The sequence below is a fragment of the Camellia sinensis genome, chromosome 9, assembly GCF_055761805.1.
Source record: "Camellia sinensis isolate YWXY chromosome 9, ASM5576180v1, whole genome shotgun sequence".
Lineage (NCBI taxonomy): Eukaryota > Viridiplantae > Streptophyta > Magnoliopsida > Ericales > Theaceae > Camellia > Camellia sinensis.
In genome coordinates, this window is record NC_138969.1 from 169,576,375 (window position 1) to 169,603,012 (window position 26,638).

A 26,638-nucleotide genomic window follows, 5' to 3' on the forward strand; every position below is an offset into this window, starting at 1 on the left:
TTTAGGAAACCCTGACTCGTTGCCTAAGGCCACGTGTCCGTCATCACCAAGGTTGCCTCGGCTCGGGAACTTGGGTACGATTGGGGAAGGTCACTTCATGAGCACCCCCGCTCGCCCGATCAAAGATCGGCCTCTACTAACCATGATATCGGGTTTTGAAAACACTATGCGTTCTTGTTCCGGTTATTAGCCTAGATTTACTATGTGATGCGCATAGCATACAAGTATAGACTGGATCGCTTAACATCTCATGTTTGTTTTTTTTAAAGCGGTTTGCTACTCGCAAGTAGGTTAAAATGCAGATTTTGCCACCCTCGGGTGGGCTTAGAAAACAAGGTGATTTGCCACTATCTAGTGGGCTTAAAACTCACAATTGATGAATTGTTCCAATCCAAATAACTCAACCTTCACCCACAGGCATTCAGGCAGGTATATCATATAAGCACATAACCTCATGGTAAGCATGCTATCATGGCAGTCACTCACACACATGCAAGGATGCTAAAGCATAAAAGCTTACCTAGTACTCCAAGCTAAAACAGAAACTATGTTAGAAATCAATGCATGATCCTAACTATGCTGAAAGGCCTAATGCAACACATGCAAAATGCAACTAAAATAGGCTCGGCTATTCTAAACATGGCATATGATGATGTTACAGCTAGCACATATTCAATTTGGAATTGAAATACAAATGCAGTTAGTATGATGCGCCGAGTCCAGTGCATGCAATATAGATGAATGATGCAAACATGCTATCATACTGTATGCTAATTGAAACATGCCCTAATCTAACCATCATAAGCTGGTAAATAAAAGGGAGAAAGACGTGGGGTTGGAAGACATGCACATACGCACCCACACTTATTACAATTGTGCCCTCGCTCGGAGGGTCCGAATAAATAATACAATCCGAATGAATAATACAGTCCGAATAAATAGTACAGTCCGAAATGAATAATTAAATATTACAAAACCCTAATTAATTAACAAATTAATCTAGGAAAGCGAGTAAATTAGCATGCAAGCCTATGGACTGCCTCAGCTCTGTTCCGAATGATGGGAGATGCGTGCTTGAGTTGCTTGGCGCGGAAATCCATTGCGATGCCCCGATTCGCCTCTGTTTGCAATTAATGCCGGAATGCTATGCAAGGCTTTAGAAAGCTGCTGATTTCTGATTTGCTGCGACAGAGAGTAACAAAAGGGCATGGCAAAGTATTTCACATATGTATGCATGACTACTCTTCAGGGAGTATAGTCCTCGATCCTCGTGCCACCAATCACGCATCTCGATGCATGATGGCCGAGGAGTCAAATTGCACGACTCAATGTGAAATGAATGCACATAAAAACACAACAAGACCTAAACTCCATCATGGGTAATCCGGAGTGTCGGTGACAGGGAATTGAGACACGTTCCGTCACTCGAAGTACGAAACGTCCCTCGTTTCCCGTGCTCGAGCTAACTCCTATCCCAAACACAATGCAAATGAGATGGCATACACAATGCGACTAACATACAACCTAGCATACGCAATGCTATGAAATGGCATACACAATGCTCGATGTAACATGGCATACACAAAGCTCTAACAGGCAACCTAGCATACGCAATGCTATGAATTGAAAAGGCATACACAATGCATAATGGACTTACACCAACATGAGTGGACCTCAGTCACACTCGCATCAGTAGCCATTAGATGAAAATGAGACAACCGAAATGCGCGCACACATGCACGCAAACCGAGGACCGAACCTAAGGCATTGAATGCCACTCTACCAAAACATGGCAAGGATGAAGCATGGCTTTCAAGCATGTAATTTTCAACACTGAAACATAATGCTAAATAGTCCCGAAACATGGAAATATGACACCCAATGCATAGAATAAGCCCCGAAACCCGAAACTAGTCCAATGCATTGAACCACAAGTATACAAAGGAAGCATTATTTGATCATGAAGTCTAAAGACAGAGCCAAGGTAGTCCCAAAACATGCACATTTCTAGTTTAGAGTATGGCCAAAAGATGCTAACATGATGGACTAAAATAGCATGCAACATTGGCTAGTAAGCATGGTTTACATGGCACGTATATGAAGCAAATGAGAACTCATCAAACCAGCCAAAAACAGTGAATAAAACATGTTAAAATATACCCAAATAATCACTGAAATGCAGCCAATGCATGCAAAAAGGAGGGGCTTCTTTGGAAGGCCATTCAAGGGGTTGTTAAGCACATATAAGATAAACACTTAGCATGACCAAACCAACTCTGGAAATGAGTTATGACAACCCTAAAACTCACAAAATAAGCCCTAAAATCAGTCTAGGAAACATGCAAAGAAAGGCCCCCTCAAAAGGCCTTGAATGGAATTGTTCTACACATGCATTGTAGGTATAAAATATGGCCAAAAGGGCCTTGGACAGAGCCAAGGCAGACCCCAAGACTCACAGAATGAGGCCTGAAATAAGACCTCGATGCATGAAAAATAGGGTCCCTTTGGAAGGCCCAAAAGACCCCCAAACAAGACAAGGAGAGAGGGGGTCACCCCCCTCTAATTTTGGCCTTCAAAAATGCATCAAAATCACTGAAAATCCATTGGATTTCAGTGACTAAGAGGCCAAACCATGGCCAATGCAAGTGCTCTAATGCATAGCCTTAATCATGAAAAGATGAAGCATGCATAGGGGGAAGATGACCCCAAACAGAAATGGGACCTTAACAAAATTTGAAGACGATGTCAAAACAAGACTTTTTCCAGTTTATAGCAAATCTCAAAAATGCTCACAAGTAAGGCTAAAATAGGATGCAAAAATAGCCCTAAAAGAGAGATAGAGGATAAGGGGAAGTAAATGACTTCAAACAGCAAAGTGCCCTTAAACAAAGTTGAAGAGGGGATCAAAATAAGACACTTTCTAGTTTGGGTCAAAGCCCAGAAATGCTTGCAAATAAGGCTAACCAATCATGCAAAAAAATGCAATATTAAGGGAAATGGACAGTTACCCTTGAAGAGCCGACCTCCAGCAGCTTTTAGACCAAGTTGGTGAGCTTTCAACCTCTGCAAATGACTTCCAAGGTGCTGGAATGGATGATGGAGGTGTGGTGCTAAGGGTTGTAGTGCAAATGGACCAAGAAAGTTAGGGTTTTGGAGCTTTGGGTGGTGACAATGGAGGAGGGAGGTAATTTTCCTTAAGCAAAAATGTCTAACCCTTCAACAAGAAGCCAAGCCTCTCCTTTATAGAGGAGAAGCTTCAAAATATCTTCAAGAGACCCCAAGTATCCTCCATACACGTGTATGGAGGATGCACCAAATGGCCTCCAGCTGGCACAGCTGGATTACACTTAGAAAAAGCAAAAGCAAGAAGCAGGCCGGCCAGTTCAAGTGGCCGGCCGGCCACTCCCCCTGGTCGGCCGACCAGGGGTCAAAAGGTTCAAGCAAAATTGATGGTCGGCCTACCCAGAAAGGTGGCCTTCCAGATGAGTAGAATACAACTGTGTAGAGAAGAGCCAGAAAATATGACCTAGGGGAGAGAAAAGCTAGCTTTTAAGCAAGGTTCAAAAGGGTCAAGATGAAATTCTGGCCGGCCTATCCATATTGGTGGCCTCCCAGATGAGCACAACACAATGGTGGTATGAAAAGCCAGAAAATGTGGCTCAAAAGTAAGAAAAACCAGCTTTCTGTTAGAAAAACCGGCTTTTGGAGAGAGAAAATGAGAAAACTGGCTTTTCAGGGGAATAGGTGGCCGGCCGCCATCCTACCACCTCTCTACCAAAAATGGACCAAAACGGATGCAAAACGAAGGTTCGGGGGCCAAAACGCGCGGTTCGGAGCCCTAAAAATAGGCTGTTAGGCACCGAAAGTGGCGTATGACCATGAAGGTGGTCTCTTGGGCCACAGTGTCCCTCTAAAGGGAGAAAATAAGGTGTGTGCCAAAAACCGAAGCAATCGGAGGTAGTTAAGCGGTCCCGAACCGAGGCACACGGCTGACGGATTCGAAAATCGGAAACCGGGCTCCAAACGGACAAAATGGCCTACTACCACGAAACGTAGCCTACGGCCACTGAGAGATGGTCTATGAGACCTCTCCCTCCCTTCGGGAAGAGAAAACGGAGAAAACAGGACCCGGTTTGCAAACCGATGCAAGGCACAAAAAGAGCTCCGAAGTCTAGAGGCAAGGCTCGCAGCCGAGACTCCGCAACCTCAGAACGAGCACAATATCCAACATCACCGAGCGCTCAACTGGTGACGTCTGAGTCTTAAGGTCGGTTAAAAATGGGGTGTCTACACATAGTACACAGGATAGATCCACATTACCCCTCAACACCCCTATTCTACTTAGGAATGAAGATGAGATCTGTTTCCAGTTCAATTTGTTGTTTATTTGACCCTAGATGCGCAAGGCAAGGTTTGTTTGAACTTGGTTAGTTGTTTGTTTCCCTAAAGATAGCAAGACAAGAAATGATATTAAAATGGGCTAGACATATATTGTTGATGAATGGTGTTACGATAGCTAGATATATATTTTCGCACCAATTTTCTAATAGCTTAAGCTTTTGTGACAATTGATAATCTAGCACTTTACTTTGAATAGAAAAATAACAAGGGTTTGTGTATATTCCTTTACTAACTTCTTTATGTTGATTGATATAGGAGGAGCAATTAAAAAGTGAATGTTTCAGTTATGTCCCTTTTTGCCCCCTCTAGATTTAGTGTAATAAAGGTAATTTACCATGCCTTTTTTTTTCCCCCTATACTTTAAATACCAAATTCCCTTGTAAAACTTATGCATCAAGGTATTGTCGAATTCAATGCCATTGTGGACACAAATATTACCGTGTTTCAAGTTTGTTTGTTTCCTGATCTTCTTGTCTGTTGTGATCGATAGGTTCACGGCCAAACATTCCATTCAAAGATTATGAAAACATAGACTTACCCATTTTCAATAGTCACAATTGCAAACGCTACAAACAATTTTTCTAGTTTTAATAAGATTGGAGAAGGTGGGTTCTGACCAGTTTGCATGGCAATTTCTATTTGTACTTACTATACCCATTTTCAATAGTCACAATTGCAAATGCTACAAACAAATTTTCTATTTCTAAGAAGATTAGAGAAGGTGGGTTCGGACCAGTTTACAAGGTAATTTCAACTGGACTAACTAAAGTCATATAAATTTCCGTGTTATGCATTTGTGAGTGTGCCTCAAAAGAGTGTAAATTCAAATCTTTGGCATGAAGATTAAAACAATCTTGTTTTTCTTGTTTCTTACATTGCTTTTCTATACAATGTTGATTTGCCTTAGGTGGCCCCATGTCTAGGTGGCTTTCACCTTGGACGTTTTGTTTGGCTAATGCCCGTCTGTGATGTTTTTATTTTCAATCTTTATTTGCTTTCTTAGTTTCCAAAAACAAAAAACAAAAAAAAAATCCTGTGTATTTCCATAGGGTTAGTTATCAACTGGACAAGAGATAGCAGTAAAGAGGCTCTCGAAGAATTCTAAACAAGGGCTTGGTGAATTTAAAAATGAGGCTATCTTGATTGCCAAGCTTCAGTGCCGAAATGTTGTTAGGCTTTTGGGATGTTGCAATCAAGGAGAAGAGAGGTTGTTGATCAACGAGTATTTGCCCAACGGCAGCGTGAGCTCCTTTATTTTTGGTTTGATCTTTCAACCTTTCTTCTAACTTCTTCAATTGAATGTCGAAAACAAACTACACACTACTTGAAGTTGTATATCATTAAGTCAATTATTGAACCCAAAACTAATATTCTATACAAATGCCTCTCTTGATCTATGTCATAGATACTACAAAAAGCAACTATCTTGAATGGCGGAAATGGTTTGATATTATTGTGGGGATTGCTCAAGGGCTTTTCTACCTTCATCGAGATTCAAGACTGAGAATTATTCACAGGGATCTCAAAGCTAGCAATGTGCTACTAGACAATGAGATGAATTCCAAAATTTCAGACTTTGGCATTGCTAGAGCTTTTGAAGGAGATCAAATATCAAAGAAAACAAGAAGGGTGATTGGAACTTAGTAAGTACCCAAAAGATTTATTGCATGTACTTACCCAACTTCAAGTTTCACCAGCTTATTTCTTGATTTATTAATTGGATTATGGCGTACAGTGGTTATATGTCCTAAGAGTATATATTATGTGGGCTCTTTTCAATGAAAATGTCTTTAGTTTCGCAATACTTGTTTTAGATAGTTCTGACATCCTAACTATACTCACAACCTTCTTGGACATGTAAGTTTTTACTTGGGTTTGTTCTCTTTCATTTTTGGAATTTTCTTCCATTATTGATCTCTAATATAAATGAGCTCTCTTAGGCATGGAATTTATGGATTGAAGGGAATGCCACCGAGCTAGTTGAAGAAAAGTTGGAAACTTCAACAATGCTGATGTCAGAAGTAATAAAATGTATACAAATCTATTGTGTGTGCAACAATGCCTTGAAGACAGGCCAATAATGTCATCTGTGGTGTCAATGTCGGATAATAAGGGTGTTGTAAATACTCCATTTTGATGGATCCTAGACTTGGGCACTTTCTTTTGATTACTTGATGATGAAAACAAGAATATGCTATTTCACAAAATTCTCAATGGAAATATGGAATTTAAATTTTAATCTCAACCTTTATCCATTTTGGCCAAATTGTTTTAAATCAGTTTTAGCCTAAATTTTACATATTTGGCTCGCTAAAATTTATTTTATTCATTTATTTTATATTAAAATTTAAATATTTTTGTGTATTTTTATATATTTTTTTGGGCATTTGTGCGTATATTGATGCTATATATTATTATATTGTAAAGTGCACAGTCACCCTTTGACAAACCTCCCTCTTCCACTTTTTTTTTTTTTTTTCCTCTAGGCTTGTTTTGGCCAAATTATGTTATATATTCAGCCTGTTAAAATATATTTTATTAGTCTATTTATTTTTATTATTTTATAATTTTACATGTTTTGATGTGTTTTTATAATATTTTGAGTATTTGTACATATATTAATGTAATTAATGTATTTTAGATATTCTAAATATTATTATATTATAAAGTTACTATCCCCCCTTTGAAAACTCTCACCCAACCGCGTTGATTGCATATCAATTTTACAGTGCATTAATTGAATTCAGCTATCGAATTTGTTTTTGTTTTTTTCCTCTTTTCTTTTTTCTATAAATACTGCCATATGGAGGGAGAGGTGGGGAGAGAAAATTGAAAGAGAGTTGAGGGGATGAAATTTTTTTTCTTTGAACCAAAATTTTCAATTGATCTTTCTTTTCATTCTTTTTATTGCCTTTTCATCAATACACCATCCAAAAACCAACTATTAAAGCTAAAATTTTGAATTTTGGATTGAGAATTAAGAACACATTCCACAATTTTGAGGGTGTTCAAAAGAGAATTTGGAAATAAGAAAATTCACCACTTTCCTAAAAGGTGCATTTTTGTAAACTTTTACTTAATAAAATGTGATATAAACTGTGATAAACCATTTTATTTCTTTGAATGATCGGTGTTTCACCACGTACATAAACTGTTGTAATCAACTTTACATAAAACTATTGTAATTTATCATTTTTAAATGGTTGGTGTTTCATCACCTACATAAACTGTTAGAATTTACTACTTATATATAAATTGATGAAATTTACCGCTTTAAATGATCGGCCGAAATCACCTAATTTGTTAAAAATGTGACCCCGTCGGTGAATAGTAACCTTCGACGGTGAATAGTAACTCCGATAGTAAATAGTACCTCCGGTGATGACTAGTAACCGCAGACGAAAAATATTCGGCAAGATAAAGAATGGCCAAGGAGGGTGAATAGTAACTGCCGCGGTGACTAGTACTGCCGGTGGTGAATAGTGCCCTCGGATGAATAGTACTCCCGCAAAAATGAGTTTTTCCAAGCAAAATAGAGCAATCTTCTAGCAACAAACATAATCATTTTTGGCGGTCGATCTCCGAGGCCTCTTTCCATTTTCTTTCATTTAGAGAGAGTTGTGAGATTTTTATTTTGTTGTAATATTTTTCTTTTCCTCCTCCCTTATTCGGATATGTAATTATTTAAGTGATGAAATAATTTCCCGCCCCACTTGTTTCTATCCCGTTCCCTTATTTACTTTCCATAATCTGTAAATATGCATATTATATAATGCTTGTCATCATATCCATACCTTGCTTCCATGTTTTATGCCTTAAGATCCGACTAAATTTTCACCTGTGAGTTTAATTGATTATTATGTGGTTTTGTGCGCGACCTCATATTTTGAGATGATTCACATGTCATTTACTAAAAGTCGGATTTGCAATTGCATTTCATGAGTGAATCACATTAGGATCTTGTATATAGGATCATGTATATATTTTAATAACTTTGTTTTGTACCTGTTTGCGGGACGTCGGTAAATATGTAAGCTTTTATGTTTTAGCATCCCGCTTGTGTGTGTTTTCCTACTATGTTTAGCATTCTATCATGTGGCTATTTGCTATTTGATAAAACTCTATGCATACCAGTGGGTGAAGGTTGTATTGTTTAATTTTGAATGAAATTGATTTTCATGATTGCACTATTCAAAATATTTTCAAGATAATGAAATCAAGTTATTCCAAAATAGATGATACAGTCTATATTTGTTTGCTTCACGTAGTAAATTTTAGGATTTATTATTAATAATCAGAATATGAACACATAATGGAAATAAAAATCATATCATGGTATGTAAAGGCCAATCTTTTGATCGGGTGAGTGAGGGTGCTCAATTAATGACCTTCCCCCTTCATACTTTAGGTTCTGAGACAAGTATCCTTGGTTACGGCGAACAGTGGCCTTGACACGAATCATGGGTTTTCTAATTTTTCTAAAATATTAGATGGCGACTTTGAGATCTGATGATACAGACCATTTCTGGCAAATGTTTTAGCAATAAAATAAATTTTCTATTAAGTCGCCAAATCTAGACTTTAATTTACGTTTCACATTATACTCGTGAGACTAGATTGAAGAAAATCGAGTGTCCGAACTGTTTAATACGCACAGGTAACTCCCGAGCAGTGTTATAGGTGCAATGTTGCCTCATCCTAAACAACCCGGATTCTATATGGAAGGGAGGTGAGGAGACAGAACTTGCATTGATTGCGGAATAAAATGTTCCACAAATACTACGACTCTTACAATTCTAATGGGTCGACTCTTCCAATTGAAGCACATTGGCTAATGATTATTATTATAATAAGAGAGTTGATACCATATTTGATAACAGCCTTACTGATTATTGATGATAGATGATAGATGAGCTTCCTTGTTTGATAGCGAGCGAGCTAGAATGGATGGTCTTTTGTTGGCCAAAGACTCTCCGATACAAGTCAGTAAACTTGCGAGAGTTATGCAATCAAGGTGAGAATGTGTAAGAGAGTTGCATACTTGCTTTGGCGTTTGGTGGGATGGATTTTGGATTGTGATCCTTTTTCTTCTTACTGTGATGTTAATGTCAATTACTCTGTTGTCAAATTTTTTTTCAAGATTTATAATCGTTCTTTGGAATCTAAAATGAATGAAGGGTTTTTCATGGTTTACTTCTATGATTTGAGCAATTAATTATTTTGTGGAGTATGTGAAAAATCAAGTTGATTGGATATCGATATTCGATAGTTATATAATCGGATCATATTATCTTATTTTTTTGGGCAAATTATTTTAATGGTCCTTATATTTTATTTCTTATGTCATTTTAGTCCCTACACTTTCAATTGACTCAATTTTGACCTTTAATTTTGGATTTTGTTTCAATTTGGTCTAATTAATAATATCGTGAGTGTTTTTTAAGAAAAATTATCACTAAGTTGGTTGAGATTAACTAATTGAGTTGAGTAAGTCTATAATTTTGCCCTTAAAAATATGACATGTAACACTTTTGTGTGAAATTTACATGAAAAAAAAAAAATAGAGTTATAATCAATTGAACCAAATTGAGACAAAATCATAAATTTAAGCAAATTGAAAGTGTATAAACTAAAATGCCATAAAGGATAAAATACGAGGACTATCGTCGTATTTTGTCCTAATTTTTTTTCCCCAACATGTTACGAATATCCAACCAATTTGAAACAATAAGTCTAATTACCATGATATGTTAACCATAAATTTACCTAAAAATTGATGGATAGGGTGTAGATTTAACGTTAGTACGTTGTGGTTCATATGTACAATGAATCTTATTTACATATTCATTCAAGGGTGATTATTTGGTAGTATAGGAGTATAGTCATGTGGTGCCACTACAAGAAAACACATTTTTGGCGACCATTTTTGGCTACCAAAACAAATTTAGTCGCCAAAAGTGTGGGAATTGGCTACCAAAATTAATTTTAGTTGGCAAAAGTCAACTTTTTAGCTACTAATTTTTTTTGTAGGGGAATGTTCATTATTGGGGACTAAAAAAATTTAGTAGCTAAAAATATTACAATTGGCGACTAAAAAAAATTTTAGTAGCTAAAAATATCACAACTGGCGACTAAAAGAAATTTAGTCGGCAAAAATGCCAGAAATTGGCGACAAAAAATAATTTTAGTCGCCGTAGGTATAGATTTGGCTACTAAAACCTTTAGTCGGCATATGTAAAATAAAAAATTAATTTTTGTCTTTGACGACTAAAAAGTTGATTTTCAGCGACCAAAAATACTTTCAGTCGCCGTAGGTATAGATTTGGCTACTAAAACCTTTAGTCAGAAAATGTAAAATAAAAAACTTAATTTTTATTAATTTTTCTCCTTTTCCTTACATTTGCCCTAGCCCTTTACAGATGTTCTCTCTCTCTCTCTCTCTCTCTCTCTCTCTCTCTCTCTCTCTCTCTCGCGGTTTGAATCTCTCAATCCCTTCTCCTACATGTTCTTCTCAATCCCAATCTGGTGATTCCGGCAAACTTTGCAAATGGAGTCTCACGGCGCCGGACTACAGCATGTTTTGGTGCTCGCCTTTTGCGTCGCCGGCATTTGGTCAGGTTGTATTTGCCAAGGGGTCCTTCAAGAGACCGTGTAAGTCCTCTCTCTCTCAACTCTAATTTGATCTCTGGTATCTCTCTCTTTCGATGTGGTTGAGAATCTGCATCAGGTGCGTAGATATTTGTGGGGTAGGAGAGTGTATCATTGATCTGGTCTGTCTTTGGGTTGGGTTTTGCTGCAGTGGGCTCCTGTTGTATGCTGATATGGGATTGGGGCAGTTGGCTGGTTTAATCTAGTCTGTCTTTGGGTAGGAGAGTGTATCATTGATCTGGTTTTGCTGCAGTGGGCTCCTGGTAAATCCGGGTGGTCTAGCTTAGGATAGCAGTTTAGCTCTGCTTTTGCTCTTGGTAATCAATCAAACTTAACTTAACTAAAAAGTAGTGAAAGTTTATTGAGTCACCTAAGTTGATTTTTATTTTTTGTTTTTTGATTTCCTCTTCTGATGAATCTAAGATGATACATTTAATCATATTAGTTCTATTATTTCATATTTGAAATGTTTGCTTCAAAGACCATGACAACTGGATCTCTGGGTTTAATTACAATACTTGTTTGTTCCCTGCAGAGTTCGAAGATAATCCTCACCTTTATGTATTGAAGCCAATAAAATATGTAGGCATTGAAGTTTGGCAAGTAAGACTCTTGACTCTCTATTATTAAAGTATTGTTATTTCTTCTAATTAGGTCTATAATCTTGCACTTTCTGATCCAAGTTGAGTCTGTGAACCTCTGTTGTTATGAAGTAAAAAGGTTGCAATGCTTCATTATCAGTTTCAGGACTTTGGCCAATTTTATTGATTTTTTTGTTTTTTTTGAAAAAGTTGTTCTTGTCATCGGTCTGAAACCCTTTTTTTTTTTTCTTTTTTTCCAAAAAGGAAGAAGAAAATGCTGACCCTATTTGTTTTGAACTTTTCTAATCTCGATTGTGTTAATCTTTACCCATTATGTTGTTGTGAAATGTATCAATGCAACATTTTTGCATAATTTAGCAAAGCAACATTTTTCCATTTTTGCATGATTGGAAGGAAGTTAAAAAAGAACAGTGCAGCCCTTGATATTGTTAATTTTGGTGAAGAAGATGAGGGGAAAGCAGAAAAGCTCGAAGCCCTTCTTGCTGTTGTAAACAATAATGACAGCAGTCACATTGTTCATGTTCCTGTTGGTCCAAATGCTCTCTCTGATGTTCTGATAAGGTTGCTTGTCACTCTTTCATCTATGTTTGCTTGCATTGATATCAAACTTAATTAACATGAGTTGCTTCTTTTCTTTTCTTTTCTTTTCTTTTTTTTGGCAGTACTCCTATCTTTACCCAGCTTCTCATCAATGGACAATTCGTGGATTCAGCATCAGGTGTGTTATCATCCTTTGATTCAAAAAACTAAGTAGATATTTCGGTTATGATACCTTTTACAATATATTGTAGGCCTTCAAGTTTGTATCTTGATGTTTCTTCAATTCAAGAATGTGTAGTGAAACTGAATTTTTTATTACTTAACTTGATGTTCCTTCAATTCAATTCAAGAATGTGGAGAGGAGGGTTGGCAGGGGCCATTCCCCCAAAGATCATGAGAGTTCCTCTGTATAATTGTTGATAAACAACTGCAGTTGTTGGTACATAACACTGGCCCCTAGCTGATTATTAGTTGGCTTTAGGCACTTGCTTATACCATGATTCTCAAGCCACTGTTCATATGCTTCAAAATTGTGTGTTACAATTGATTTTAAGTAATTATTTTATTGATTAACTCTTGTAGAAAAAGAAAGGAAAAAAAGAGAGTAAAGAATAATTTACTGTAATCTCAAATGAAAAAAAATGGACAATAGAATGCATTCATGTTTACACATGTGCACAAGGTTGCTTTCTATAGAAGTGAAGCAATACCAACCCTTTATGATGAAGCATTGCAAGCCAAAGCGATGAAATGTCAAGAAAATGATTGGATGACAATATCAATCTCAACTGGAAAAATATGACAATCATGGAAATAACATTATCAATACTGCATTGCATTTCTCCAGTTTCAAAATTAACATATTTATATTTTGCACATACTTTTCAATTAGTTTGAAAATTTCAATGTATAATACAAGGTGTTAACAGAATACAGTATACAATGCAACACATGTTTTGAGATATAAAGTCTGCTCAAACACAATACATGATTGGATGACAACCGATGCTTACAGACCAGTCACGTGACTATGAGATGCATGTGGACTTTTTTTAAGCTGTTGTTCCTAACTTTACTGGCTATGTTAGTAACTCCTTATGGTCAAACAAGATTATTATATTGCCCTTATTTATTTATTTATTGTTATTGTTCAATTATTTATTTATTTATTAATAGTTAGTTCCAATTTTGTGTGGCAGGAAGCCAGTTTGCTCGCACTAAAAGATTTGAGAGAGAATTGCAAGACAGAGTTGGAGATGGTTAATGGGATGCCTTTGGAGAAACAATAATTGCTTCTGATGCTTGTAAGATTGGACGAGGTGGGATTGTGGTGGTTTGTTGATCTCATGCTCAGCGGTAAGGGTATGCTGGACAGTATGAACAAGGGCAAAGAAAATGGGTTCTTGGGTTTCAGGAACTCGAAATCTTCGTTCGTTTATTTACTAATTTTAGGATTGATTATCAGGTTGATATTTTGTATTACATATGTCGAATGGAGGGAATATATTTTGTATTACTAATTTTGTATTACTAAATTATTGAGGTTGGAATATACTTGGGTCGTATGGAATTTGTATTACATATGTCGAATGGAATGGAATTGGATGTCGAATGGAATTTTTGGCATGCACATTGTTGAATGGTTGATAATATATATTTAGTATTGATGGATTTAATTGTTTATACATTGTATAGGTTGTACTAATAATGGATATAGGTGGTTCAGAAATTTTTTAAAAAAAAAAAATTCTAATATAGTATTTGGCTATTAACTATTTTGGTAACCAAAAACTATTTTCAAATGTTTTGGCCACTAATAATGTAGTAGCAAAATGAATAAAAGTTGGCATCATTTGGCGACTAAATTCCATGGTCGGGAAATAGTTCAATTAGCGACTAAAAGTTTAGTCTCTAAATAGTTCAAATTAGTTTTGTTATACCTTTCGGCGACTAATATTTTGGTCGCCAAAAATATCACTTTTGCCGACTAACCCAACTTTAGTAGCCAAATGTTGACGTTTGGTGACCAATAATTTAGTAGCTAAAAATTACCTTTTCGGCGACTATTTTTTTAGTCGCCAAAAGGTAACATTTGCCGACTAAAAAAATTAGTAGCCAAATATTGCATTTTCAACGACTAAACACGCGTTTAGTCACTAAAACATTCGCCGACAGGGTTTAGGCGACTAAGTTGGCGACAAAAAAAATTAGTCGCTAATTGGTTTTGGCGACTAAAAAAGTGACCTTTGGCGACTAATTTTTTGGTCGGTGAAACTATCTTTTCTTGTAGTGTGCTCTATGGTAGTATGATTGGCAAAGAATGAAGAGTAATAATTATTTGTGTTGGGTAATTGAAAAATATAAGGAGACATAATGAATGGTGATTGGTGAGAGAGTATAACCATGTGATACTTTGCGACTATAGTATAATTTTCCTTCATTCAAAATAAATTTTGAGTAATTTTTGTAGTTATGTTGGTAAAGTTCTAATTAATTTTTCATTTTCTTTTCATGATTCCATCACCTTTTCCGCAACCTTATAAATGAATAATAAAATGTTAGGCAACAAATATATTGATATATGTATGAAGTATATAAAAATGTTTGTAAATTATATTAAGATTTATGAAAAATACAATAAGTCTCTTACTTTTGAGATAATTACATTAATCTTCCTTTTTGTAAAGAAAAAGAGTCTATGATTGATACAGATGATATGAAACATGAGAATTAAGATAAAATACATATTTCAGTATAAAGAATATAATAACATCATCTTCTATTCATATGACTAACAAATTTAATGATGAAAATGATGTCAAAATGTTATGTGAATTAAAATTTATGAAAAATTAATATAATTATGTTAAACTTGTAGGATTTATTGTATATATTTTTTAAACTCAAGAAAAATCAATAGAATTTACTAAAAAAATATATATATCATATGCATCAAAATTGTAAATTTTTTAAACATTATTTGAATATTATACAACGTTTTTTTAACAGTACTTAGACTAACGAGTAATGGTATACAAAAAAAAAAGTATACAAAATTTTATGCACAATGATATAATTTAATGTGCACCTTTAATTTTAAAACAAAATAACCATAAAAATAGTTTATTTGAAACAATAACATTTTCACATTATTCTTTATAAAGTTTTTTTTGTATGACTTCTATGTATGAATAGAGCTTCCTTTTTTTTTTAAAACATTATTCAACAATCTTCAGACATGGTTTGGTAATTAGTTTAGGGGAATTATGATTAATGGAAGAGTTGAGACTCATAATTTTGTGTCAAGATATAAAAAATAAGAAAAATATATTATTTGATAATTGATGAATGACAGGACCACCTAATATCAAGGATGCTGAGTTTTATGGAGAGCAGGCTGGATGGTTGATTCTCAGCCAATTTTTTCACAAACAAAGCAGCCCATTTATTGGAACTTTGATTTTTCATATCTACACCTACTTATTCGGCAAGTCTTTAGATGATGGACCCTTAAAATTATGAAAAATGATATATAAATTTATTTTTTAAGTTTATTTTTAAATTTAATAATGTGTAAATGAAATAATTGATTAATGATTAAAGAAAATATGAAAAAAATAAAATTGCCAGTACATATTCCTAATAGACTGTCACATCACTAAACTTAAAAAATAGATTTAATTTTTAAATTAGAGTGTCACTACTCCAAAATTATATGCTACAATGAGAGCAACACTTCATGTGTCCACTTGAAGATGTTGATTGAAAAGTTAAGAGTGACTAAATTATGACATATGGACCTGGGATGCTGAAAATTTTAAAAAGTCTTATATATGAGATGGTAGATTAGTTGACAATATGTCTAAATTATATAAGTTCATCACGAACTTTTTGAAAAATTTGAGACTCATCCCCTCTAAGATATTTTCATATCTGTAGTTGAAAATTCAAAGTTGCTTATATGAAGAAAATTATTTAGAGTGAATATTTGATAGACAGAAGACTGGTGAAACTACACTATCAACTTGAATTCAATTCAAATCTCATTTTCAAGTTATAATTTTCATACTCCAACTCTACACGTATTTATTCTCTCTCTTTCAAAGTTGCTTATATGAAGAAAATTATTTAGAGCGAATATTTGACAAACAGAAGACTAGTGAAACTACTCTATCAACTTGAATTCAATTCAAATCTCATTTTCAAGTTTTAATTTTCATACTCCAACTCTACACATATTTATTCTCTCTCTCTCTCTCTCTCCTATTTTTCTTATTTCTAAGCGTTCTTCAGTCTTTTCTTATCTCCTTTTATTTGACTTTTTCTTTTTTTGATGTTGTTTTGATTGTCTCTTCATTTTTTTCTTTAAAAATTTCTTTTTCATCTTTTCAACATTACAGTGTAGAGTTTAAAGTTTAGGCACAAAGATAGAACACATTTTTATGTATTTTTATTAGCAAAATGGTTGTTAGTGTTAGAGCTCTACAAGAAATGACACTTTTAGCAAAATGTCCACTCGAGTTACTCTTGAAATTGTGAAAAACAGTACCCTAGAGCCAAGATTTCTATTTATGAAGGACTATTACTGCCACATCTATAACCAGTTACCCAAATCTCAGGTTACCTTAACCAAATCAATCAATGGTATTATGTAGTACGAAAACAATAAATATTTCCAACATTGGCAACCAACTTGTTTGCCTTTCCAATACTTCCATATTTTATACCTACTCACACATGGATCTCTCGTTTATAAATATGAAAGGGCTATAGATTTTCTTTGGTCCATTATGTACATTAAATGTTGTTGTCTAAGTTCAAGTCTGTTGCGCTCATCATAATTTTTTTTTTCTTTCCATAATTCGATTCATATATTTGTCATTCAATTTTGAAAAATAAATATGTAAAATTATGTTGTTATGATTATTAAATTAATTTTTTTGTAAAAAAAAAAATTTGATTTACCCATAAGAACATAAAACTAAATGAATTCAATGTTATCTCATTTGGGAATATACTATTTTACTAACATTTTAATTTTTTACGAAAAAATATGTAGAAAAATAGAGAGAATGATGTAACAATTTTTTATTTTTTTTTTTTGATCGGCAAAGAAAAAAATTTCATTAAAAACATGAAATTTAAAGGTACAAGGAAAAAAAACGCTATGAGAGAGATTCGAAGAGTAAAAACTCACTCTCCTATTACTGCTACTCACGTCTTTACAACCAACCCCTTAGCCTCACGGTTTTATATTTTAAAAAACAAATAAAAACAACACTACAAACTCTTGAGCCCCACACAACACTGAAGCACAACCACCGAAACACTGCACGCCCAATGCCGAACCCTGATACACAAACTCTTGAGCCCCACGCCGGACCTAAGCACCCTGCATGCCAAACACCCTGCACGCCTGACCCAAACACCCTGCACCAAAGCCGGACACTCAGGCTTCATTGCTGCAGAGAACCACCTGTGGCTTCAACCTCCGTCGGGACTGCTACAGGTGCCTCCTCTATTGCTGCTGCCGCCTCCTCCTTAGGGTCTTCTTCAACAAGCACTGTCTCTGCCTCCGGGAATGAAGCTACTGGTGCTGTCACCACGCTTTACCCCTGAAAACCCAGTTTTCCAACTTAACCTTCTCCCATGGTTTCCCTCTCCCAAACAACTCCCTCAGTTGATTCTCACCACCAACGCTAAGCAATCCCCTCTTTGTAGACCCGGCGCCATTCTCCTCTTAACCGAACACAAACACCGACCACCAAGGTTTGAACGGAATACACCCCTCAAAACTCCCACTCGCACGAAGCGCTCGAATGAAGATCCTAAACAACTCTGAATCCTCCACCCCTCAAACTCCCACTCGTAGAGAAATGCCCGAATGAAGTTCCTGAACCAACCCACCCAAGAACAACGCAAACCACCCTAAACCGAAACCTATGGCCGAAGCACCACTTCCACCGGACCTCTTCATTCGAGAAAGAACCCACCAAAACCACCTATCAAAGCACCACTGCCGCCTGAACCAACCCCCTAAGCTTTCAGACTGCCGGAAAAGATAGATCTGAAACCACCCAAAGAATGCTCAGCCAGAAACCCCAAAGAAAACCTGTGAAAACACGCAATCTAACAAAAAACGAAAGGACTTAAACATCATCCTAAGCAAATCTAGAGATTAGATCTGAAAAGGAGAAAAACGGAAAGCAAATGGGGGCTCAAGATTATTAGGAGAAAAAAACAACGAAACAAGAAAAGCTAGGCCAGCCAACCGCCATGGCCAAAGGCGGCGGCCGGCTGGCCAGCGGTGAGGCCCGAGCTGGAGGTTTTAGAGAGAGAGTTTTTTTTTTTTTAAATACTCAAGACGTAAACAGTAAAATATTAATTTACGCTTTCAGGCTAATGTTTGGTGTTTGTGTGTTTTTGCGTTTTTTTCGATGTAACAATTTATAATGACTTTTTTACTTTTTAGCTAAAATTGAAAGTTGTCAAATGATAATTTGTTACATCCATTCTATATAAAGTCAATACTGAAATTGGTATGAAGATAATTTTTTAAGTTTTCTCAAAACAACCCTAAGACATTATAACTACTTAGATCTAAATCTATGTATTGCTTCAATTTTTTATTTATTTTTTTTATTTTTCAATTTAAACCTGTGTCATACTTTTAAATTTTGAATTCAAATAAGACTTCTCAAAATCCTATCTGGCACACACTACTTCTAGTATAAGGTAATGTTGTGGTACACACCGTTCAAAATGTGTGTATTATATGCATTCTTATTATACATTGTTGTGACCAAGTATTTTTTAGAGGTGACAAACCCAACCCAAATCCATAAATCCGCCCAATTATACTTATTTAAATTCCATATTAACTAGCATAAATTAATAAATAGGCTTAAATGAGTTACTCATTATCAATCCAATTAAAATTGGGTTTACATGGGTTGGACATTAATACTCATTTAAACTCGTCTAAATAGGCACCAATTCTATCATAAATTCTAAAATTTTTTAAATAATTTTTTTTAAAAATTAAATAAAAAAATAAGAAATTTTTATATAAAAAAAAAGAAGATGAAGTAAATGGGTTGATTGGGTTCATTTGTCTAATCTGTATCTAATTCAACACCATCTGTTTAAGTCCATTTATTAAATGGGTGGATTTGAATTAAATTGTTTTAAATGTATAATCCATTTTAAGATGCCTATTTGCCATCTCTAATATTTTTCTTAGTAAAATTATCATAATTTATAATTTAAAAATAAAATTACGTCATTTGAAGGATGTGTACGGTAAAATAAAATTACGTCATTTGGTGAGACAGAAATGAAACTATAAGAATAAGACCCAGTTGTGGAATACCAACAAACAAAAATCTTAGGAAAACTAATCATTAACCAGACCACCACGTCTCGTGAAACCAACCTCCTCATGTGTTCTTTTACTATTCTTCTTCTTCTTCTTCTTCTTCTTCTTCTTCTTCTTCTCCAATTTTGCACAGCCAGAGACACCATAACCACAATCCAATCTCTCAAGGATGGTCAATTGTTAGTCTCCGGCAACAAGGCCTTCGCACTTGGGTTCTTCAGCCCCGGCAAGTCCACCAACCGGTACCTCGGAATACGGTACAACAATGTTTCAGAACAAACTGTGGTGTGGGTTGCAAACAGAGATAGGCCAATCAATGACACATCCGGAGTTCTTTCCTTGGACAACACCGGAAACCTCGTCATTCATGGTCCGGACAAGAAAATTCCGGTCTGGTCAACCAACGTGTCGGCCTCGGGGAATGTCTTTTCAGCTCAATTGTTGGATTCAGGGAATTTGGTAGTGTTTCAAGGTGATAGCAAGGGGGCCGTCGTGTGGCAGAGTTTTGATTATCCTACAGACACCCTGCTTCCTTCAATGAAACTTGGGGTGGACCGGAGAACCGGTCTGAGCTGGTTTCTGACATCTTGGAAGTCGCGTGATGATCCGGGAATCGGAGAGTACTCGTTCAAAATGGACCTTATTGGGTATCCGGAGTTTTTTTTGTATAATGGTTTGGTCCGGTTCTGGAGAACCGGACCATGGAATGGGGTTAGATGGAGTGGGGTACCAGCTATGACACCCAAGTTCATATTCAATGTCCATTACGTCGACAATCAAAATGAGGTTTCCATGTCGTACCTCATCAACGACACCTCGATTTTCTCAAGAATGGTTGTGAATGAATCGGGGACAATAGATAGGCTGACGTGGCATACGGACCACCAACAATGGATCGGGTTCTGGTCGGTCCCCAGGGATGAATGCGACTACTACAGTCATTGTGGTGCAAATGGCAACTGTGACTCATCCGTGAATGCAAGTGAGTTCGAGTGCATGTGTTTACCAGGGTTCGAGCCCAAGTTGGCACGTGACTGGTACTTAAGGGACGGATCAAGTGGGTGTAAAAGAAAACGTAGAGGAGGCACGTGTCAAAATCAAGAGGGTTTCATCAAAATGATACGTGCTAAGTTACCAGACACTTCGACAGCACTTGTCAATAAAACTATTGGATTAAAAGAATGTGAAACAGAGTGCTTGAAGAACTGTTCATGCCAAGGGTATAGCAGTGCAGAGATCTCACTGGGGGGAATTGAGAGTGGATGTGTGACGTGGCATGGGGACTTGATGGACACAAGAGAGTTTTCGAGTGGGGGCCAAGATTTATACGTACGTGTTGATGCTGTCGAATTAGGTATGCATTCAATGTCTTGTTGATAGTTTTGTGTTTGTGGCTGGATCTTAATTTTGCCTTATAGTTGAAAGCACCTGTGAATTTTGCTGTAAGCTTTCCTTCATATCTATCTCTTCGTATCATTAATTTATATAGTTTTTTTGGATTTTAATTCAACGCACACTGTTAACACTACAAAAACTTAAGATTTTAGAGATCAAAATTTAATGGTGAAATTATTTTTTAGGAACCAAATATTTTTGTTACGAAAAATGTCGTTATTATATTTTTAGCAACAAAAATTAGATATTAGTGGTGAATTATTTTCTTTTTGGGACCAAATTTTTTGTGTCAAAAAATAAACTATTTTGAGACTAAATTATTTTGTCTCTACAAGTTTATTTATTAGTGACATTTTCAAAATTTTGTCCCTAAAAGTCTTCTTTTGAATTTTTCGGGACGACCTTTTAGCGACTATCTTCATGATAATAGAAATTGATTCCTAAATATCTTTTACAACAAAATTTTCACTTTTAGAAACTAAATCATTTGTTGGTCTCTAAAACTCTTATTTATTGTAGTGTGATTTGAATTATTTATTTCATAGATCTCGTAATAAAAATTATCTATATAAACTATTAGTTTTATCAGACAACTATAAATATAAAAATAAATTACATTTTGTTTTATAAAATGAATGGTTTAAGTTAACAATCATATTTGTTATTTATTTTATAAAATAAAATATGATTTATTCTTGTGTTTCTAAATATCCGATAAAACTATTTTTTTTTTCCTACACAGATGCCTTTTTCTTTTTTTTTTGAACAGTAAAAGAAAATTTTTTATTGATGTAAAAATATGGAGGGCTTTTATTGCAAGAAGTGTATGAAATAGATGGCTCAGAAAATTGGTATAAGTCCGAATTAAAGTCCAAATATATATATATATATATATATATAAATGGAGACATGAAAATATGAAAGATAACTTATCCTGATTTTTTTGTAACAAGAATTTTGAACTTAAAAAATCATGTTGAAAAACTGTTGCTTAATTTATCTAGAATGAATGATTAAAGACAAACTCACGCAACACAACTACAAAACAAGATCCGAAAACAGGTATGTGTCTGCATGATAAGTTCTACTTAAACCATTTGTTACATGTATCCATGGTAGTAACATGTATATTTTTAAAACATTAATACAAAGCTCAAGAAAATTACTCAAAAAATTGATCAGATTTATTTTAGATGTAATTCATATGATACTTTAAGTTTAAACTTTTCTCACAATTTCATTTTGAAATAACTTTACAAATTTTTGAATCCTTTAGAACATCCAAAATGGAGTGGTTAAAAATATATACTAAAAAATTACAAAAGGTAATAAAAATAAGGTCCAACAATATATTTTAAGAGTTTGTTAATTTAGAAACTCAGTGATGCTACAATAAATGTGTTAAATTGTATGTGCTAAGTGATATATATATACACATATTATATACAAAAAAAAAAAAAAGAGAGAGTAAATTACACTCACCTCCGTTGATGTTTGAAAAAAATATAGTTGGTCCTATACTTTTGATATTATTACATTGATCTCCTTTAAAGTTTTAATTTAAGTACCTATTGGATCATATTTCATTAGTAATTAATTAGTCGTATAAATGAAAAAAAAATATTGTCACATCTTTTATACTAAAATATATAATTATCTTTATTTATATTAGTATCTACCCTCCATTTGCATTGTTTGAAGTCACTTTAGCTTTACTAACAGGGAGATTAGTATAATTATGTCAAAAGTATAGAGTTGTTTGTATTTTCTCCAAACTTCAAGGGAGGTGAGTGTAATTTATCACACACACACACACAAAAAAAAAAAAAAAATGCCATGTTTAGTTTGTATTTGTGAAACAATTTTGAAAAATAATTTTCTCACACCTACTACCACTCGCCTCTCTGCTTTCTCTTTCGAAATTCGGAAAGAGTGCTGTGACAACACCATTTTATGAGCTCAAAATAAAATAAAAAAAGTAAAAATTGAGAGTTGGTCTACGAAAGAATTAGGAGGATTGTGATTAATTGTGGTTATTAAGTAGGGTAAGAAATTTGTAAATTTTCAAATAAGTTGGTAAAAGTCCAAAAAAATTGGAAGTCTACATAAGAATTAGGGTGCTATTAGTAAGACCTTTAAGCAACTGTTAAAAAGTAAATTTTGCAATAATAAGAAAAAGAATTTAAAAAAAATAAAAATACACGTATGAATAATGATATACAAATAAAATATCTATACATGATTTTATAGTTTTGTAAACTTGTTATTCAAATCCAAACACTCACAGTTATTCTCATAATTTTAATTGCAGAGGACCTACCATGCTTGTTCATAAACCATCCTATTGTTTAGCCTTAGGTAAAGAATTTCAAACTCTTGTTGCCTTTATATTTTGATACTGTTTATTTTATTGGATACTACTTATAGCTTATCTGTAAAAAAAGGAAAAATCAAATTTATCCTCAAATTGTCTTACAGAGTGATTTTTGTAATCCCACTTTAATGATCGTGACTACATAAGTTTATTAGGTTTGTCTTTGAAACTAACAGTTTATTACAAAAGCAGACTTCTTGTCTATTTTTTTTTTTTTTTTGAAAGATAAATCTATTGAAATCATATATCTACAATTATTAGATCAAGTTTTTAAAATTTTTTTTTTTTATATATATTATGAATGGTGTACACACAAAAAACTTATAAAATGAATAACTCAAATTACTAGAATGGAACATGTTGAAGACACCATGAGCTCAAATGTACTACATTAGACTTCTCTCCAACGAGCGAGAAACCAAATCTTTTTTTTTTTTTCTGTTATTTTAATTATTTTTTATTGTAAAGATCGCATAAGGAGAGGTAGATGCCATGCCATGGGGTTGAAACACTAGTTGTAGAGTAATGCTATAGTGATCATTTATTTTTATCATCTTATATTATTATTGGATGTGTTAGTCTAATAGTCAGTACTATATTGGATATATACATAAGTGGTTAAACTTATTACACCAATATTATGTTGACAAAAAGATAATGAACATATCAGTGGTGCTACATGCACCAATTTGTATACACACTAGTGTACTAACTAGTGTTGTGATATTATTATTGACCACATTTATTATACAAGTTACAAATACCCAAAACTATACAAATAATGCCATGTCATTTGTTAGTACACTAGTGTATACATTAATTAGTACATATAGTATTATTCTAAACATATTATTATGTTCATTGCTTATTCCATGAACTTAATGTGCTATGATTTCCAAATTGAGAAACATGCAAACTTGAACTTATTTTTGCTATGAAAGCATTTTCTCTTTCTTTATTCCTTGTTTTTGTAGTAAAAAATAAAAGAACAGATATGAAAAAGCTTTTTATTTACAATAAATTAATAAATGGAGTGGCTATTTTATCCTCTTTTCAGCCCAATATTTGAAGTCACAACAATCTCATTCCAAGAAGGGTATGGTGGTGGCAATTGTAGTGTCCTCTGTTGCAGCTTTGTTTTTTGTAATCTGCGTACTTTCTTGGTTGGTGATGAGGAAGAGAAAAGGTAATAAAAACAACATTAATCTTCTATCATTATTCGTTTTCAAATTTTGTAACATGAAAAATCATATGTGGTCATCAAATCTAATGTCAATGATTTAAGACTATACTTGAATTTTGATTTTTGATAAGATTTTAGTTGTGTTGTGTGACAGGAAAAAGACGACAGAACAACTTGTTATTTAGTCCCAACAGTTCAACATCCTTTAAAACCACCCAAATGGAAAATCAGTTTGATGAAAGTCGAACAAATGCTGAATTACCACTTTTTAATCTAACCACCATTGTCGCCGCCACTGACAATTTTTCTTCCTTGAACAAGCTGGGTCGAGGTGGCTTTGGAACAGTGTATAAGGTAAGACGTCCTTTAGAGATGAAAATTTTCTCAAAATTGTGATTTATTTGTATTTGGCGAGTAAATAAGTTAATTGTGCATTGATTTCAGGGTCAGTTACATAATGGACAAGAAATAGCTGTCAAAAGGCTAGCGAAAAATTCGGGCCAAGGGGTGGAGGAATTCAAGAATGAAGTTACACTTATTGCTAAACTCCAACATAGAAATCTAGTGAGACTATTGGGATGTTGCATTGAACAAGACGAGAAAATGTTGATCTATGAATACCTGCCAAACAAAGGCTTAGACTCTTTTATATTTGGTATGCTTAATTTTTTGATTTGAGTTCATTTGTTTATTAGCACTGAAATTTATGTAAAAATATAGGAGTACCTTCGAGTTTTTGGTAGAATTGACTTTTAACTTTGGCCCAGATAAAACAAAAGGCTCATCTCTAGAGTGGAGAAAGCGCTTCGAGATCATTTTGGGAATCGCTCGAGGGATGGTATACCTTCACCAAGACTCTAGACTAAGAATAATCCATAGGGATCTAAAAGCAAGTAATGTTTTACTCGACGCTTCAATGAACCCCAAAATATCAGACTTTGGTGTGGCTAAAATATTTGGAGTGGACCAGATTGAAGCTAACACAAATAGGGTGGTTGGAACATAGTAAGTATCACTTATACATTCATGTGTGGAGAGAGAGAAATGTGCAAGAAAGGCATATATTCTAATTATTGTTTCATGTTGTAATTGCAGTGGTTATATGTCACCAGAGTATGCAATGGAAGGGTTATTTTCAATAAAATCAGATGTTTTTAGTTTCGGAGTTTTATTACTGGAGATCATTAGTGGCAGAAAGAACAACAGTTATAATCAAGACAATTTTGTGAATTTAATTGGACATGTAAGTAAATCAATGTATTATTAATGGAAAATCCTATAGCTGCAATAGAATGGAGGATTTTCCCTTACCTAGAAAATTGTTGTTTGATTAATCACCCAAAGATGATTTTATACATTGTTTCAGGTTTGGAAGGTATGGGGAGAAGAAAAAGCACTAGATATAGTTGATTCATCGTTACCCGAGTCGTGTTCAAGTCAAGAAGTATTGAGATGCATTCACATCGGTCTCTTGTGCGTACAAGAATTTACCACCGATCGGCCAACTATGTCAGATGTTGCTTTCATGTTGTGTAACGAAACGACCTTGCCTCCTCCTAAACAACCGGCATTCATTGTTAACAGACCTGGCGGTCCATACTCGTCTTCAACAAGTGGTGGAGATCTATCTAGAAATGATATTACGCTTACCACAATTCAAGCTCGATGAATGCTCTTACTATACATTAATATTTTGTACTTAATACACAGTATTCTTGTTTCCTCTTGCAACATAATTAAATGTATCTAACTTATATGCTATCATCATTTTTTCAGAGTAATTGTAATTATTTTAGTAGTTACACCATCTATTTTCTCTTGGAGGCCACAGATAATATTAACAGTGATCACTAGAACAAATTATTATTGATTGTGAAGTCATTGTTATTTTACTTCCTTTAAGGCTTTGTTTGGATTTTAGATTTGAGCAGTGATTTTGGTTGGTTAGGTAGGTGGGTGGGTGGGTGGTGGGGAGAAAGGGAAAAGTGGGGGAAATAATTAGAGGTGGCAAACTTAACTCAAACTTATGAATCCATCCAATTATACCAATTTAAAACTCATATTAATTTGTCCAAATCAATAAATGTTGCTCAATGTCAACTCACTTAAAATTAAGT

At 34.5% G+C, this 26,638-nt stretch overlaps 2 protein-coding genes across 3 annotated transcripts; both read left to right on the forward strand.

The window, feature by feature from the left end:
* The first annotated feature begins 10,907 nt into the window (after positions 1–10,907).
* LOC145798845 (26S proteasome non-ATPase regulatory subunit 4 homolog) lies at positions 10,908–13,808 on the forward strand. 2 transcript variants are annotated; one of them, XR_014340610.1, is made up of 4 exons: positions 10,908–11,652; positions 12,098–12,212; positions 12,314–12,369; positions 13,391–13,808. XR_014340610.1 is itself a non-coding variant. In XM_082887998.1 (3 exons), exons 1-3 carry the CDS (start codon positions 12,034–12,036, stop codon positions 13,453–13,455), a joined length of 300 nt encoding a protein of 99 aa, XP_082744124.1. In that variant the 5' UTR covers positions 11,878–12,033; the 3' UTR covers positions 13,456–13,808. The 2 variants fall into 2 exon arrangements, 1 of the variants encoding a protein (XP_082744124.1); XM_082887998.1 differs by lacking the exon at positions 10,908–11,652 and having other exon boundaries at positions 11,878–12,212.
* A 5,721-nt stretch (positions 13,809–19,529) lies between these two features.
* Positions 19,530–26,423, forward strand: LOC145798844 (G-type lectin S-receptor-like serine/threonine-protein kinase RKS1). The gene is made up of 7 exons (XM_082887997.1): positions 19,530–20,923; positions 24,396–24,524; positions 24,676–24,875; positions 24,966–25,176; positions 25,289–25,526; positions 25,617–25,764; positions 25,888–26,423. The coding sequence occupies exons 1-7, from the start codon at positions 19,633–19,635 to the stop codon at positions 26,188–26,190; spliced, it is 2,520 nt and encodes an 839-aa protein (XP_082744123.1). The 5' UTR covers positions 19,530–19,632; the 3' UTR covers positions 26,191–26,423.
* The last annotated feature ends 215 nt before the right edge of the window (positions 26,424–26,638 follow it).